Below are 18,939 nucleotides of genomic sequence, written 5' to 3' on the forward strand. Positions count from 1 at the left end.
TATATAGCAGACTAGGAGGCCGTACGTCATCGTCGTCGTCGTGTGGTCCAGGCTCCTCATGTGGCGGCCTTACACGTGAGGTACGGGGACCCGGGACGAGCTCGGGAAGCAGATTCTCCGATCCTCGGGATCGCCGACGACGACGTACGTTCTCGTATCGGTGGGTGGTTCGTCGGCGTCGTCAAGCGTTGCGTTGTTCGTTCCGGCGTGCCAACTTGTGGCGTGATGCGTGTCTATGATGATGCACCCCACACGTTCACGCATCGGGACGCAACGCTTTTATAACCCGGCAGCCCGCGTCAGTCATTGCATTGGATCGGCCACACCTACAGATGCGTGCCCGATCTGGGCAAAACGACGCTGAGGGCGTCCATGAACTCGGAATGGGTACAAACAGCCATACAGGGCACTCTGCGTGTTCATGGATGTCCACACAGTCGCGTACCAAGGTCGTGTTCATATGTTGATCAGCCAACGCAAATGTATGTATGCCAAGATGATGGGTATTCTGTTGTTCACGTAGTATCGGACACTGAATAAAAGTTTCCAAGATCGACCAATCATGCGATGCTGCAGGCCGATAATGCACGGCCGGACCCAGCGCCACCCACCAAGCAAGCAGGTGCAGTGCAGTGTGCAGGGTCTAGCTCGCTCACCCTCTCACGCGCAGGACATGCCAATACGCCAACCTGCTGCACAGGTGCGTGCTCGCAGCACGGCGCATCCGTCAAACAAACAAACCAGCAAAACCACCGAAGCGCGCACCAGGACCGGCCCCCCGCGCCGCGCGCGCGTCAAATACCACCAGCTGCGCTGCGCCCGCCACGCCACACGGCCGGCCGGCACCGAGCCGCAGCACAACACAAATCAGCCGATCTCGACCGGTCGTCCACACGCCGACGCAGCAGCCTCGTCCTGCCTGCCTCCGTGCGCGCGGGGGCGGCCAATCAATAGCCCAGCACGGCGCGCTGTTGGCGCGCCCGCCCGTGTCCTAGCTGGCTCGCTCCTACGTACCGCCGCCCCGCCGCACGGCACGGCGGCCCATGCCATCGCCGCGCGCGCGACCTCTTTGTGATGACTCGCGAACGGCCGGGGCGAGCCTTGTTTGTCCCCCCCTCCCCGCGCCCGGCAGGTGGAGACGCGACGGGTCTCGATCGACCCACCGGTCGGCGACAGCGACGGCACGCTACGGCGACGGGCCGGGGTGGCCGGGCTCCTCCTCTCCGATCCGGATGGTGGGAATGATGAGCGCCCGCCCGCGGGGATATTAACTCCGGGAGAGCGACCGGTGGCAACGGAATCACATGGGCAGGCGCTGGCTACCTACGTGACTACGTCGGCCATGGACGACCGTTCAACCGCTGCGCAGTTCGGGCAAGCCAACGACCGCCGGGCGGTGTTGACCCGGCTGTGCACGGGACGTTTTCGACCTCAAGGCTATGGTGTTCTCTTGCTCCGCGCTGATGCATGCACGTATGTCCACAACTAACACAAGTAAGTTCGTTGCTCTACACTGCTAGTACGTGGTACGCGTCAAATTCGCCACAGAATCATCAGCTCCACACATGCACATCGTTCGAAGTTGGATTGGGATCTGGCCACACCATGGTGACCCGACCCTCGTCCACGCCCCCGGGAGCCGGGACGGGACGAGTCGGCATCAAGGAGCCGAGGTAACGTGGGCCCGGTCCAGACGCCGATCCGTTTGCCGCGACCACGATTGGGATTGATGTAACAGAGATGGCCCTGGAGTTGGACTGTTCACCATGTGTGGGCCTGCTGTTTACTTGGGGACTGTTGCGGCAACCGGCAAGGGTGCCTCTCCCTGTTCCTGTTTGAAAAGGACTGTTGTTAGATGTATAAAAGCTGCATTCTCTCCAAAAAAAAATTGTCCATGTTGCGGCAAAGGTTCCTCTTTCTGCTCCTGTTTGAAAAGGACTGTTGTTAAATGTATAAAAGCTGCATTCTCTCCCAAAAAAAAACTTAATTGAAGCTGCATTCTCTCACCAGAAAAACTTGATTTAAGCTACATTGCGATCGTACAAATACTAACAAGAGCCTTTTTTGCGAGGAAACACTATCAAGAGCCTGCAGATAATGTAACTAGTACATATTTTAACTTTTGTATATGCCATCACTACATGCTAAGACAAAACACTTACAATATCCTGGAGATACATAGCAATGCTTTTCATTACCACTACTATAGGTTAATGCAGAATATCTTGTCACTATCTAAAGTACCACAATTTGCTTATGGTTCATTTTGCTGATGATTTAAATCATTCCGGTTGCCTCCTTTTCTATTGTTGTTAGTTCATATTATAATTTTATCCCCGCTAAAAACTAAAAATTTTATTCGGTGATATATATATATATATATATATATATATACTTGCCTCGTGGAGGTTTTCAGATAATTGTACTTGTAGGTTTGTTAGGATCTTTGCCATAGTGTTTCATTTAAAAAAACTCAATCCAATAAAGCTGTAATGTCAGGTAGAAGTATTTCGGATGAAACAAGTATGAGTAAAAATAATTGTCATGCAACAAAAACCTCACAAACATGAAAGAGAAGTGTAGGCAGGCCATGAGTACAAAATTGATGTTTCAACGATTCTGTCCTGACGCAGAACTGTTCATGTTCCGATGTGACAAGCTGTTGTCATGATTTGCCGAATGTACGCTGGTACGTATCTGGATCTTATTGTCTTATACGTACATACGTACGTACGTACATGCATGCATGCATACATACATCCTGCATTTCACGTCACGATTGATGTTCCCGTGCTTGCGAATGCGGCGGAGAACAAATAAGTCAAGCACGCAAATTATTAGCGGCTCGGGGGTCTTGTTAGGTTCACATATATAACCCACATCAAATCATTGTTGCCAACATGTCGTCGGTTATACTTATATGTCATGATACTGTGCCATCCAAGTAAGTACTGGTACCTGCAGCTTCTAGTCTTCTCCAAGTGCTGAAACATGACGGTGTGAAATGCAGCAAACGATACATGTTTATGCATAAATCAGCAAAATTTCTGCATGTGCAGCAGTGCGCAACACTAATTTAAGCAAGGAAGAACAAATAATAGATCCAGATCCCAACGGACCAACGAGCAAGCTAGCCAGCTGATGGGGCGTTAACATTGGAAGAATCGCTACTGAACCATTGGACTGCATGCATGTGTGTTGGTTTCAGAAACCTGGAGAAAACGATTCCTCCACTTTTGCACATGTAGCCAACATGGCCTCATTGAGCCATAGTTTGTGATTCTGGCCTCATTGCACCTACGAGCTTCGATTCCTTTCAGGACCAAGGGGCTAAAATCTGGTTTCGCATATATGAGACATCGACAGGAAAAGCGGGAATTTTTCGTGGAACGAACAACATATGAACTTGCTACTGCAATCAAACCCTGCAAACACAGAATGACAGGACACGGGTCGTTACTCATTAGCCGAACACAGATTCATTACATCAAAACGGATACTGCTCATCTTGACGATTTCCAATTGAAGCTCGAATCAATCCGCACGGCGCCAAAGTAAAGCTGCCGACAGCTTAGTGCATGAAGGGCTCCCTCGCTGGATCGCTTAGCCTGCACGCCTCAGCTGATGTAGCCCGCTCTCGCTCGTAAATTAATGCCGCGAACAACCGGGGTAGCGGCCGGCCGGCCAATCGGTGCTCCGAGGAAGAGGCTGGACCCGGCAGCCGAGGACGGCGGTAAGGCGGGAGAATTGATCGAGCTCTAGCGGAGAAGCGGACCATCTGCACACGCGTTGGGCTTGGACACAGTGGCAGGTGCAGGACGACGGACGGCTATTACTCGGATTGCTGGAGAGAACACTCAACACTGCACGGCTACAGAGTACACTGACCAGAGAAGCCAACAGGCTGGCTGGTTCGCGATGATGAGCCACCAGGAGCTACGAAGGCGTAAAGAAGGCGACGGTGATCGTTGTCCAATTGCCAGAGTGCAGTGGGTGCTTCGGGTGGGATGATCCAACATTGCATGGAGATCTGGTATGGTATCATGCGCCCGGGGCAACGCGGATGCAGGAGGGCCGGGAGACCGTAGCATCTAGAGTTCTAGACTTGTAGTCATGGACCATGGACGTCATCCGCCATTGCCCACGTCTAGTACAATACACAGATCACTATTCACTAATGGATAGCAATTAAGCAAATAAAGGCTCCTTACTCTCCTAGCTACTATATGCGTGGTCAATATTCTACATACCCCTGGTCCGATTTGCTTGTCAGTTGGACGAGGACGTGGACTAGGCTACGAGTCATAGACCATGGACGCCAATTGCCCACATCTAGTACATCACACATGGATAGCAATAAAGCAAATAAAGGCTCCTTACTACCTAGCTAGCTAGTATATGTGTGGTCAACATTCTACATGCACCTGGTCGATTTGCTTGTCGGTTAGACGAATGGTCATCTCTACAAGATTAACAAAAAATTATGACAATAATCATGGCAATGAAGAAATTTTCTAATAATGAATCTATTCAAAGTATCCCTGTGCGGAAAAAAAAATCTAAATACTCCACGTATCCACGATTGCTAAAGCCGATTATGCAAATGCTTCTATTAAGTAGTAGGGATACCTAATCTCCAGCTCACAGTGCACAAATAGGGGGATTTATGTAGAGGTTTGGCCTTCTCTTATGATGATAATCCCACGTCCTATATTTTTTGCCTTGATTATGCTCGGCATAGACAATTATAATAGGGGTGTGTGGGTGTGCTCGCCATTATAACGACTAGTGTTTTCCTAGAAGTTGAGGGTGCAAACGGAGTTGGGACAGCGAGCTATACTAGCCATAGATAATGCGTGTGATCATCTTGCCCATTTTATTAATATGATCAAAACTTGGCATTGGACGCTTGAGGAACTATGGTCATCTTGTCAAGCTTCACATAGATGTCAGATAATCATTATGAAAACCTTCATCAGAATAGCCCGTTCTCACTGCAAGGTCAGGTGATTAAACAAGTGGACAAGATTAAACAAGTGGACAAGTTCAGGAAACACTGTATTTGGCGAGGAGCTGACATTAATGCAAAGCAACCCTCAAAAGCAGCATGGCCGTAACAAAACCAAAATCTGAAGGTCTTGGAGTCCTAAACCTTATAACTCAAAATGAAGCCCTGTTGCTTAAGAATCTTCACAAATTCTACAACAAAGCTGATATACCTTGGGTTAAGCTTGTTTGGGAGAAGCATTATTCCAATGGCAAGGTGCTGGGTCTTGTTAAGAAGAGGTCCTTTTTGGTGGCGGGACATTCTCAAGTTATTAGACTCCTTCAAAGGAATGGCTTCAGTGGCAATACGTGATGACACCACTTGCCTGTTATGGGATGACCTTTGGGGTGGCCATGTCCCAAAGCATGCTTATCCAGATTTTTTCTCGTTTGCCAGAAACAAGAGCATCACCCTGAATTCAGCCAAGATAGCTTTTCAACAGTATTGGCTTTTACAAAGACTGAGGAAGCTTCTCAGTTTCATAATTTATTTCATTTACCAATGACAGAGGAAGCTTTTCAACAGTATTTGTATTTCCAGGATTCAATCTAATGGTTGGGAGTAAGCAATGAATGGTCATATATTAAATATATCTTCTTCTTTTGCCTCAACAAAAGCCTACAGAGTGCTTATGGGTCACTATGATACTCACCCTGTGTTCAAATGGCTGTGGAAGTCGTCATGCCAACTTAAGCATAAAGTGTTCTTCTGGCTTTTATTACATGACAGACTCAACATGCGAGGTATTTTGAGGAGAAAGAACATGGCTCTGCCCTCCAATGATTGTGTGCATTGTATGATCGATACTAAAGAGACCCTTCAACTCCTCTTTCTAGAATGTGAGTTTGCACAAGACTGCTGGGCACTCATTCATTTGGTTGTTCCTTATCAGATTCTGACTAGCTTCAAGCAGCAATTGGCAGTACCATTTTACATGAAGGTCATCATACTCATGTGTTGGACAATCTGGTTATCTCGGAATGATTTCATCTTCAAAAGCATTGCTCCCAACCTTGAAAGAAGTAGAGTAATCTTGAGGAAGTTGTTTGATCTGATGTTGCATCGAGCAAAGAGAGTTTATTTTCCCCTTATACAATAATGGCTAGATAGCCTTATGTAGCTTTCCCTCCTCCCTCTCTTGTACATATTCTGTTCTTTTTTTGCACTTATATATATTTATAACTAGTAGAGGGAAACCCTTAATGTTTCTTAAAAAGTAGCCCATTGTCGGACATAAAGTGCCATGTTCTTGGAAAACTATTGTATCTTGTTCAAAAATGTAAAAGTAGGTACGTGATTTTTTCTTCTTCTTTTTTTTTAAAAAAATAGGGATACCTGATTTCTAGCTCATAGCCTGCACACTTTTGAATTACCCTACGTATTTTGCCTTTGATAATCCTCAAAGTATTACGACGGGTTCTATCTAACCTAATAATCTTACAAGTCTCGATAGGTCTTTATTATGGATATCTTGTGTCAGGTTTCATCCATCTTGTTTGGGCTTGAGATTAGATACAATCCCCAGCCTTCACCATGGCCTGGCTTATGTGTCATAGAGGTGTATCCTGTTCGGAGTCTTGAATGTAGTTTGGCTAGAGTCTCCTTGGACTCGGAGCCTGCTCTTTCAGAATCAGGAGAAACTCATCTCTTGTGTAGAGGATGGTTTCCGGAGGGGACAAGAAAGGCTTGTTTATCCATAGCGATTATTACTTTCCATATCCGTTCGGTCTACTAATTTTAAATGAAATTATAGCACATAAGAGTTTCTCGTGCTCCTTCCACGATCCGGTGTTGACTGGTCAAATACAGTATGTGCTCCTTCCACGACCCGATGTTGATTGGTCAAATACAGTGTGTGCTCCTTCCACGGTCCGGTGTTGACTGATCAAATACAGTCTGGTTCATTAGAAGGAGGATGTTGCTCAGTGGATTGAAAGCTCTCACCAGAGTAGTTTGTTAAGCTAATATAAAATTCAAAAATGCTATCAAACATGCTGATGGCGTCCACCAACACCATTACTGCCAAGGAAGATGACATGTCAGAAGCAAGGAACAAAGAAGGCTGTTTCCTCTCACTCTCACGGCATAAATGCGAGCGCAATTCCGACGAGGGTCACAGGGCGGACAGCGACGCGGCCTACATCGTCCTACGACACCCTTCCTTAACAAGCAACCGAGCATTCAAGCTGAGCTTCCGCAAACCGCCTAACAGACAATCATCAGCGCGCCGTCGATGGACGCTTCTTCCCTTAATCGTTCGTGCATGCACCAACAAACAATCAAAACGACCATTAACGCTTGGCGTGGACGACGACCTTTTTCCGCATGATGGAGACCTGGACAGTGTCCGTCCGTCCTAGACGACAGATCGAGCTTCGTCACGCTCGACTCGTAGCAGTGGGAGGGAGTGGCGTGCTACTCCACTATACCACCAGCTAGCAGGCCCGAGAGCCGAAGGCCCCAGGCTAGCGGATGCGATCGAGGAGAGGACCATGAATCCATGACTCCATGAGCATGTTGCGCGCACAATGCGCGAGTCCTAGGCGAATCGGCCGGCACGGTTGGTGTGGAGGCGGCCGTCGGGCGCGGCTAATGGCCGTGCCGGGGCCACGGGTAGGTGGTGGTGCTCCCGCGAGCGCGGTAGCGGGGGGCCACCGTTCTTGTGCGGCCGGCCGCCCGACCGGCCAGGGCATCGACGCGCGCGCGACACGGCCACGTTGCTTCGCTCCACAAGCTGGCGCGCGGCCGCGCGTCCGGTGGATGGCGGTATGGTGGGGATTCCCTGTACATGTCCGACGCTATGAGCCTGCTGCTGGTCCTGACTGCTGAGCATGGTGGCCGACGGCGCGACGGTTGGCACGCTTGCTTGGCTTGCTTGTACGCCGACTCTGCCGAGGTGACAGGTGAGTACGCAGGCTGTAGTTCCGTTTCGCCTTGAGCCTTGAAAGCAAGGCCGCGGCAATGTCGTACTCAGGCTTGCTTGTACGCCGACTCTGCCGAGGTGACAGGTGAGTACGCAGGCTGTAGTTCCGTTTCGCCTTGAGCCTTGAAAGCAAGGCCGCTGCAATGTCGAGCTGGGATGAGCATGGTCGTGGGCCGAGAGATCAGAGATGCAATCGCGAAAAGCACACCAGGCCGTCCTGATTCCTGAATCTCTCTTGGAGAGGAGAAATAGACAAATAGTAGTAACCCACACCGAGGAGATCAGCAGAGACGAGTACAAAATTCTCTGAAATTAGCAGATGTTCCATACCAATTGACTGGTCTCTTGGGCCGAACAAAATCTCTAGCCAAAACTTAACATCAGATCAAAACGGCTTCCACGGGAGGAGTAATATAGTGAGGCTGGAATCGCTACTGCACATCAATCTCCGTAGTATTGACGGTCACGAGAAGGTCCTCCTCCTGACGGGCGCTGCTTGCTATCGCGCCGGTACTCGTAATTGGGCGGGGGCTCGCGCCTGGCTTGGTGCCCGCCGTTGGCCCTGTCGGACGCGCCGCCGTCCCGTGCATAGGGATGGTACGGCCGATCGGGGAAGTGATCACCGCCACGGGGCGCCTTCCTTTGCTGGTACGCGCCGCCGTTGATGGGCTGCTGCGGGGGTCCCTTCCGTCCGCCGGATGAACTGTCCCTGCCGTGCGCTGAGGACGGCCTGAGACTTGGCGCTTCCCAGCGCTGATGATACCCACCAGTCTTCGGTGGTTCTTGCGCCTGATTCTGCCGACCGTGGCAGGAATCCTCCCTGCCGCGCGGTCGAGAGGACTGCCTGAAAGGAGGCGCTTCCCTGCGCTGGTGATACCCACCGTTGCCGTCGAAGGGTTCTCGCTCCGGACTCTGCCGGTCATCGTCGGGCGAACCCCACCTGACGAACGACCCAGATAACGGATCGTAAGAAGAATAGCCCACCTTTGGCACCTCATGGTGACCCTGATGGGCCTGCTGCCTTTCCTGGCCTCGAAAACCCTGCGGCTGTTCCCGGCCGCGGCCCTGCTGCTTCTGAATTGGGCCCGGGTACTGGTGGTACCCGTGCTGCGGCCGCCGCTGCCGTCGCCGGTTCCTCGGAGGCGCGCCCGGCGGGCCATGCGTCCCCGGCGCGCGCCTCCCACCACCTTGTTCGTAATGCGGTGGGGAAGCGAGTTCCGAGCGCTCGTAGCGGCGCGGGCAACCGGAGCGGCGGTTCCCGCTCCGGGACGACCTGGCGTCGTCGTCGTAGTTGTCGACGCGACGCTGCTTGGAGATCGCGTCGTCGTCGCGGGGGTCGTAGGAGTACGGCCTCCGCCGGGACCTGTGGGAAGACGCCGTGCCGCTCGCCGACCGGGAGGGGCCGCGCGGCGCCGAGTTCTCGGGCGACGAGAGCCGCGCCGTGTCACCCAACGGCTCGCCTTGGCCGTTCGGCCGAACCGGGAGCGCGTGGGGCGCGTCCACGCTGGACGATGACCGCGCCGGCGCCGCGGCATTGGGAAGGCCAAACGGAGGCAGAGGCGGAGGCGGGGGCAGCTCCTCCTCGTCGTAGTCGTAGTCGTCTTCGTCGTCGAGAGAGGACAGTGGGGCCTCCAGGTCCAACACCGGCGACGGCGGATGCAGAGGATCGCGCGGCGATGGCTCGTGAGTCGGCGATGGCAGCGGATCGCGCGGCGAGGACTCAGGCACGGCCGCCGGCAGCGGATCGCGCGGCGAGGGCTCGGGCGACGGCGCTGGCAGCGGATCGCGCGGCGAGGGCTCGGGCGACGGCAGCGCATCGTGCTGTGGCGGGGGCAGCGTATCTAGCGGCGACGGGGGCAGCAGATCGCGCGGCGAGGGCTCGCGCATCGGCTCCGGTGCCCGGGCACCGGAGGCGTCGGCCGCTCCGTCATCTTCCTCCGGCGGAGTCGGCTCGTTGAGGTCGAAGTCGAAGGGCGGCCCGCGTTGAGCCATCTCGCCTCCCTGTTGCGGCGGCGGCGGCGGCGGCGGCGGTGGCGCAGGAGGATCGATTGCAGTCCTAAACGCGCGAGGAACAGGACCTATTCTGGGATCGTGTAGGGTTTAGGCTTTGGACTTCATATTCACGCGCCGACTCCCCGATCCGGAAAGAAACATGACGAGGTTTCCCGAGCCGCGCATGAGCCGAAAGGCGACGCCAGGCTGCCGATTCGAGCCGGGATCGAGCACAGATCGCGTCCCAGATCCGAAGCGGATCTCTCCAGCTGTGACCAAATCATGCAGGGAACACATGCTGCCTGTGACCAGACTCTGATCCGGGAGCAAACACAGGCGGTGACCAGGATCGAGTTGATCGAACACCTCGGTCATCTGCCAAAATCGCCGAATCAAACCCGAAAACATGAAGTTGGCCGCTTGCTATAGTTCGGCCTGGGTTGGTTCCTCTCAGGGGTGTTTGGATACGAGGTGCTAAACTTTAACAGTGTCACATCGGATGTTCGGATGCTAATTAGAAGGACTAAACATGAGCTAATTATAAAACTAATTGCAGAACCCTGTGCTAATTCGCGAGACGAATCTATTAAACCTAATTAATCCATCATTAGCAAATGGTTACTGTAGCACAACATTGTCAAATCATGGACTAATTAGGCTTAATAGATTCATCTCGCGAATTATACTCCATCTTTGCAATTAGTTTTATAATTAGCCTATATTTAATACTCCTAATTAGCATCCAAACATCCGATGTGACAGGTGTTAAACTTTAACAGGGTGTTCCCAAACATCCCCTTACTTATTTTTAGCACCCGTCATATCAAATATTTAGATACTAATCAGGAGTATTAAATATAGACTATTTATAAAACCCATTACATAAGTGGAGGCTAAACGGCGAGACGAATCTATTAAACCTAATTAGTCCATGATTTGACAATGTGTTGCTACAGTAAACATTTGCTAATGATGGATTAATTAGGCTTAATAGATTCATCTCGCCGTTTAGCCTCCACTTATGTAATGGATTTTGTAAATAGTCTACATTTAATACTCTTGATTAGTATCTAAACACTCAATGTGACACGTGCTAAAAATAAGCAAAGGGAACTAAACGCTGCCGTTCGTCTCCGAGCCAGGTTGCCAGCATCTGGAGGCCCGTTCGCTTCAGCTTATAAGCCGGCTGAAAAGCTGAAACGGCTGATTTGTTGTAAGAGGAAAATACTGTTTGGTGGATAATAAGCTGGCTGAATAAGCTGAAGCGAACAGACGTAGGATTCTGGGTCATGAGGCGGTGACCATCTGCTACAGCGCCGTGAAAACGAAGGGGCCGTCAGTCCGAGATAACACCGGGGTGCACCATGGTTGGACGGAACGAGTAATCCACCGGGTAACAACTCCTTTTCGGCGGGTTTGTCCTCTACCTCGGACATTCAACGTTGCGAGCGACCTCTTCCCATGGAAGTCCACGTTGGCTGCTGCAGCTTGCAGAGTTTTTATACCATGAAAGGGAATTTTTTTAAGTTGACCCGGAGACTTGTTCTGAAGAAAGGGCAACAAGGGCCAAAGGGGCCACGGAGCTCAGTTCAGCAAGAAAAGAAAGAACAGAAGCAGTGAGCTCACGAAACAGGGGATGATCCTGATCGGTCGATTGAGAGAGCTGAGGATCTGGTGACCACAGAAACCGTTAACGATTTGTCAATTTGTCATCCCCGTCAGGCGCCAGCCGCGGGCGCGGCGCGCTCGCGCAGCTGGCGCGTCCCGCTCGGCGGCATCGCCCGGTCCATCCACGCACTCGGACGGCGGCCAGATCCTCTCCTCCACCGCGGCCGCTGCGTCGCCTCCACAAAGAGCTTCGCACACCACACGGGCGAACTCAGCATGGAGCCATGGACGACGGCCCGTTCCTCAAGTGGAAAGCTAACTTTGTCCCCACACTCTGCAGCTGCGTCACGCTCGGCGCTTCACCAGTCTCGTCAAACCGCTGACAGAGTCCACTCCCGATTCCCAATGGAGGGCTCAAGCTTCGCTTTGTCTGGATCATCAGCTCGCTGATTGCTGCATTTGTGAGCGCGAGGCATTACCTGCTGCAGCGTGCAGCCAAAAATATCACGCAATGCTGAACCTGACGGCCACCGATGGACAAGAGGCAGAGTGGCACGCACTACAACTGCTTGTCGAAATGCTGCCAGGTGCCAAGGTGAGCGAGTTTCAATCCCATTTGATCCCATATGCTTCGAGATGTACCGTAATGTTATTTGCTTGGACACTTCAATTTATGTGCTGCTGATGTAGGATTTTTTTTTGTTGGTATTAGGAACAGATGTGCCTCCTTCAGAAATTACTTGAGCATAAAGAAGCCTTACGATAACAATTGTAACCTCTTTAAATTTGGTATTAACCATTCGTTGTCTCTGTTCATGATGTATTATTTGATTTAAATACTGCATCTTAGTAGTACATGTGAATTACTCTTGCAGAATTTGATATAGCATGTATATAACATCTGAAATTTAGCAACTCATTATGGAACCCAGTGTAAACTAAATATATTATCTTTAACATATCTGAAGCTCTAAACTTCTATCTCTGAATTTGAGAAGTCATCATCTGAAATCACTGATTTGTCTACTAACAAAAACATAGCCCTTTTGTTTGACATGCCGTAGTATTACACCAAAACAGTTTTTTTTTCCTCTGGCAGCGAAGTTTAAATACCATCAATGTTCAGCTTGAATTGCATGTACTACACTTTGTGCACAGCCGTGTTGGCATGGTAGACACTATCCCCTGTCCAACTACCAAGATATTGATATTCCATCTTGCGTCATACTATCTACATAACTCATAAGAACATTCTGTGGCCTATTATGCAGGTAATGAAACACGCTCCAGGCAGATAAAATGTACTCGGTACTCAACTATGACATACAAATTAAACAGGCTCTCCAAAGAGGGCGCGGTAAAGCCGCGCCTGTCACTAGCCGAATCTTGGAACGAGATATATTTGCTTGACTGAGACCGTCGTCTCATGTCGATGAGCAGAGATGACACCGGTAGGCGACTCGACCCGTGTGCGTCTGAGTGCGATCGATTGGATCACAAACATGCTCCAGAAAACAGCATCTTAATCGCAAGAAGGGGACAAAAAGGTAGCATTCTGCTCCAACACCAGCACAAATCGGAATCCCATGAGCAAAATAACGCTACTCCCATTCTGTCTTCGCTTTGACTTTTGTGCCTTCGTCCCCAACCAGCCAGATCGGTGCCAGAATTCGGCACGCCTGCCTGTGCGACGAAATTCTCGTTCTTATTTGAGTTTCTACAACGATTTTTCTCATCCGATTCGAGCAGCATATTTGCAAAGCAGATGATCCAATTCCCGATACCCTACATTACATACACCACTACGACTGCGTTACAGCTGCTGCGAGCTAGGCGCGGGGCGGTGCGTTCCCGCCGCGTCGATCAGTACGGCATGACATGGATGGTGCGGCTGTCGTAGGAGGCGGCCATGCCCTTGCGCTCCTGCTCCAGCCGCACCGCCCGCAGCAGCTCGCCGGCCATCCGCGAGGTGGTCGGGGCGCAGTCCCCCTGCATCACCACCAGCAGCTTCCCCACGGCCTCGGGCGCGGACGCCACCGCCTCCCGCATCCTCCGCTCCCCGCCGCCCGCGCAGCAGGACAGCCACAGCGCCACCACGGCGGCCTCCCTCCCCGCCGGCCCGACGCGGATCATCCGCCCCATCACGGCGGCCGCCACCTCGGCCGCGTCTGCCGCGATGGCCGCCTTGCCGTCGCCGCAGCGGGCGGCCTCCGCCAGTAGCCGCAGCGCGGACTCCGCGGCGGCCGTGGGCGCGGCCGCCACGGCAAGCGCCAGCGCGGGGATGGCCCCGGCCCGCACCATCGACGCGCGTGCCGGGCGCCCGCGGACCTGCACCGCCGCGGCCATGCACCGGATGGCCGCCGGCGACGCGGCGTCCCTCAGGATCCGCACGAGGTCCGGGAACAGCTCCGGCCTGTCGGCGATGGCGGTCTTGGCGTCGGCGTCCGCCGCGGGCAACGTCAGGATCGCCTCCAGGACCGCGGCGCCGTTCGAGCCCGCGCCGAGCAGCGTCGTCGCGATGCGGCCCAGGTCCTCGGCGACGAGAGTAACGACGACGGCATCCTTAGCCTCTTCCGCAACTCCGTCCGCGGACAAGACTGCGGCCAGAGCCTCCACCGCCATACTGACCCTCCCAGGCTTCTCCTTTCCATCCCCCGTGAGATAAGCGACCAGCTCCGGGGCCACGGTAGCCAGGATCCTCACGGCGTCCACGCGCGCGTCGGCGCCCGCCCCGCCCTTCGCGAAGGAGAGGAGCGCCGGCACCGCGGAATCGAGGTCCGCGGCGACAGCGGACGCGACGGACGCCCGCTTCCCTTTCTCCGGCGCGATCTTGGCCGCGAGCGAGCGCACGGCCTTCTCCGCGGCCGCGGGCTCCCCGTCCGCAGCCGCGAGCTGCGACAGCACCTGCTCGGGCGACGGCGAAGGCGGTAGCGTGGCCGCGTGCAGGTGGATGAGACGGCGCAGGAGCAGGTTCGGGACCAGGTCCGTCGACGCTAGCGGCAGCCGCGTGGCGGGGCAGGTGCGGTGGCCGGAATCGAGCCACCGCTGTATGGAGGCGCGGTCGTACGTGGCGCCGGTGGGGAGGCTGACCGGCGACCGCATCACCTCCAGCGAGATCGGGCAACGGAACGCGGCCGGCGTGGGCGGCGCCGCGGCCATCACGAGCGGCTCAGGCGGCCGGATCCGACGCCTCGACTGCTGCCCGGCGACGGCTGCGTCCATGGCGAGCGAGCGAGCGATGAGAGCTGTTGGGTGGGACGGGGGAGGTGAGAGAGAGAGTGGCGCGCCTTTAAGAATGGTGGGAGTGACGTCGGCGAGTCAACGGTCAAAGTCAAGTGGCGTGGGTGGTGGTGGTGTTGACGTTTTCTTTTGGAAGGATGGCCCCCGGGCTCGTGCCATCAAGGACAAGAGCCGGAGGATGCAAGGTGGGTGGGGACGAAGATGCCAGTATACTCCAGATCTTTTTTCTGCGTGTGGGTCCTACTCCCCCGTCCTGTTCCGGTTGGATTTTTGGATTTTCTGCGTATGAATTTCGGTTGGAAAATGCAAATTGTTTCGGAGAACAGCTCGAAAGTCCATGCGCCTAATTTGATGGTTTAGTTGTGGGAGCATGTCACGGAAATTTGGATGTGCTAAAGACATGTCTTTACACATAAAAGCCAACAATTACTTGAAAAAATAGGACTTTCACAAGATTTTCATGTACGACTCACACCTACACCCAACTAGCACCAAATCAACAAAAACTAACCCCACCAAAAAATGTATATCAAATAACCTTCGTACATTTGGTTTCCTGGAAAGCATTTTATGGGACCAACGGAAAGGCCGGTCAAGCTTTTCCTAAAGATAAGAATCTACTTTAGAAGGGGAAAAAGATCTTTTTATAAAGGGTGAGAGAGATCAAGATACCAAGGTAGAAACTACAGGGAGAAACATTCATAGGAAAACATTAGTTGTCACAGAAAAACACCACAAAAGAGCCACGTTTCCCTCTAACACGTACTTTGCGATCGGGAGATGCATGCATGCAAAAGCCATGAACCAAAGCTAAACCACACTTTGCAAGCAGCATCCTTTTCATCCCGACTATCTGAACTCAAATCACCACAAGAATCCGTGATTTTGACACTGGGGCGGCAGGCCACAAGAACGCTGGAAATGTGGCCACTTCTTTCCCGAAAGCACCACGCCGACGAATCCCGCAAAGCCGGCATGATTGGCCAGGGCGACGAAACGAGCGAAAGCGAGACAAAGGCGCGCGGGCACATATCCTCTCTCAGCCCTCACCCGGCCTCGCCTCCCCGCCGGCGACGGCGAGGCAGCCCCAGGCTTGGCGCTCGGGAAGAATCGCGATCCTTCCTTTTGGCTCCTGCAGTCCGCGTTGAGAGAAAAGGGATGGAGATCGATGGACGTCAACGGGGCGCGAGAGGATCTAAAACTGGCTCACGAGGTTAATCGGCCATTTGGGGGCGATGTTATGGCTTGGATACCTTTGTTTTGGCCTGCGAAATTGAGGATCTGGGGAATCCGCCTTTTGACGGAGGTTAGCATCACGGAGAGAAAAGTGGAGTCAAGACGGATAAGGAACGGGGAAAAGAACAGATGCTTGGCTTGGCTTGGGGTGTGCTGAAACGCGGCTGCTTTGCTCCAGCACAGGATGTGGCTACTGGCCAGCAATGTTAGATCCTGTTTAGGTCCATAAGATTTTGTTAGTGTCCTGTGTCCATAGCTACCAGCTAAAATTAGCATGTAGCAATCTAAGCATACTTTGCTAATAGACCTGCTAATTGTTAAAAGCACATCCTACTCATAATTCGTCTATTAGTCGGTTGAAAACTGCTAGTAGTTCAAACAACTATGGAACCACCTTTTAGCATAAGTTGTACACGCGCACATGCTCGCGAGTACCTCGATAGATTAAGAGTGTGGGTCACATCGAATGTTCGGATGCTAATTAGGAGGACTAAATATGAGCTAATTACAAAACTAATTGTACAGATGGAGTCTAATTCGCGAGACAAATCTATTAAAGCTAATTAATCCATCATTAGCAAATGGTTACCGTAGCACAACATTGTCAAATCATGAACTAATTAGGCTTAATAGATTCATCTCGCAAATTAGACTCCATCTATGCAATTAGTTTTGTAATTAGACTATATTTAATACTCCTAATTAGTATCAAACATCCGATGTGACAGATGCTAAAGTTTAGCCCGGAGTATCAAACACCCCTAAGCCAAAGCCAGCTAGATCAGCTCCATCAAAGAGGTCCTATATGTGCTGCAGCATGTGTTTTTTCTTCTTTCATGAGATCTTTGGCGAGCTTTAGAGTCAGAGTGGCTAAAGGGGTGTTTGGATACTAGGTGCTAAACTTTAGCAGTGTCACATCGGATATTCGGATGCTAATTAGGAGGACTAAACATGAGCTAATTATAAAACTAATTGCAGAACCCCTATGCTATTTCGCGAGACGAATCTATTAAGCCTAATTAATCCATTATTAGCAAATGGTTACTGTAGCACTACATTGTCAAATCATGGACTAATTAGGCTTAATAGATTCGTCTCGCGAATTAGACTCCATCTGTGCAATTAGTTTTGTAATTAGCCTATGTTTAATACTCCTAATTAGCATCCAAACATCCGATGTGACATGTGCTAAACTTTAGCATGGGATATCCAAACATAGAATCCGGAATTTACTGGTTCCAACCATAATTATCCTTGGCATAGCAAGGTGGACAACGAAATTTTAGCTATCGATATCACCGAACAATAATTTTCTTTAATATATGAGATCATCATGAAATTTGGTGTTACAAATATTTCTTCAAGTCTATTGGTGTTATAGGATAACAATGATTACACTGTGGATGCCCCTGAGAGTAGCACAGATGATTGTGATAGGGTAGTACTCCATTTGATCGAATCACTGGTTAGTTTAACTTTGTTCCAAATCAAATTTGATCAATTTTGACCAAATCTATAGAAGAAAGTACCAATATGTATAACAGCAAATTAGTTTCATTAAATCCAACTAAATATATAGTGACAATATATTTATTTGGTATTATGAAAATTAACATATTTTAGATTTGATCAAAGTTAGAGAGATTCGGCTTAAAACAAATCTAAGGACAGAACTAGTGTTGAGAGAAATCGAACCGCAGATGTCTAAAATCGTAGAGAGCATGTTGCAGGCATCGACGTCTATGTTAGAAGGAAAATTGAACTCTAAATGGGAGTAACAATGATAAGAATTGTTGATGGGTCCATAACCCAGGATCCCCAACGGAACTGGCTTCCCGCGACACTTGGCCCAACGAAGGGCGTAGCAACAACGCGTATCTAGGCGAGCCCAGCTACGCGAAGCCAGGCCGAGACCACGATCTGGCCACCAGCCGGCCCCTTCAACCCGGAAGCCTGGTTGGTGCCCTGACCAGAAGGAATCAGTCGGGGGTGGGGTCACAGTCCGACCCCGACTGAGTTCTCCCGACTGGGTACTCCCGACCGGGGATAGTCGTACCACTCGTACTGCTCCCCCCCCCCCCCCGACCGACTCAGTTGGGGTCGACTGGGATAGCCGACCGGGGACGCCCGCTCAGGTGGGTCCAGGGAGCAGGTGGGATAGATAACGAGGAAGCACCCGAGTCAGCCGGCCGTACGCAGAACCGTACCGTGCCATGCCCTGCACACGCCTGTACAGTGCCGCCGTAAACCTACTTTCTCCGACAGAGTGGCCTAACATGGAGAACAGGGACCGAGGATGGAGGCCATACCGTACCTAGCGACGAGGACTTTGACAAGATCAGGTAGTGCCTGTACACTCGCTCTCTTATCCTTGCCGACCTGTAAGGCCGTTCTCTTATACTATAAAACGGGACGGACCCTCCACCTCTAGAGGAGACGAACGTTCACACACACACTCTTACGCTTCCACACTCTCACACACTTAGCGCGCGTCTGAACTCCTGCCACTCTCCTCCACTGAGATGAGAACAAGGTCAGGACTCAAGCACCCCCTCTCATCCTCCTCTCGTCTGTACCCCCACTGCAAACTTTGAGCACCTAGGCTCAAGAATAAAGTCGACCGCCTGACCCGAACTGGGCGTAGGGCGCGTTGCCCAAACCAGTATACATCTGTGTCATTGTGTGCTAGGTTATATCCGATCTAACGCACAACAAAACTATAAATATTTACTTGTCGGCCAGATTTCGCATCGACAGTTGTGTAAGTCAATTCTTATCAAATATGGTTAATAAATAGATTCGTAACATTATTTCATATAGTTGTTAATCTATCATGGAATTTGTTGAATGATTTTTTTCCAGTGATGAGGGAGTATGAGTATGTCTCGTAGGA

At 51.6% G+C, this 18,939-nt stretch overlaps 1 protein-coding gene across 1 annotated transcript; it reads right to left on the reverse strand.

Moving 5' to 3' along the window:
• Positions 1-13,073: 13,073 nt before the first annotated feature.
• Positions 13,074-14,848, reverse strand: LOC117849096 (U-box domain-containing protein 27). Its single transcript, XM_034730692.2, has one exon. It carries the CDS (start codon positions 14,790-14,792, stop codon positions 13,434-13,436), a length of 1,359 nt encoding a protein of 452 aa, XP_034586583.1. The 5' UTR covers positions 14,793-14,848; the 3' UTR covers positions 13,074-13,433.
• Between the last annotated feature and the right edge of the window lie 4,091 nt (positions 14,849-18,939).

This window comes from Setaria viridis, chromosome 3 (genome assembly GCF_005286985.2).
Source record: "Setaria viridis chromosome 3, Setaria_viridis_v4.0, whole genome shotgun sequence".
Taxonomy (NCBI): Eukaryota; Viridiplantae; Streptophyta; class Magnoliopsida; order Poales; family Poaceae; genus Setaria; species Setaria viridis.

Excerpts from the sequence above, each read along its gene's own strand:
- LOC117849096 (XM_034730692.2), bottom strand. The coding sequence starts at position 14,792 with ATGGACGCAGCCGTCGCCGGGCAGCAGTCGAGGCGTCGGATCCGGCCG.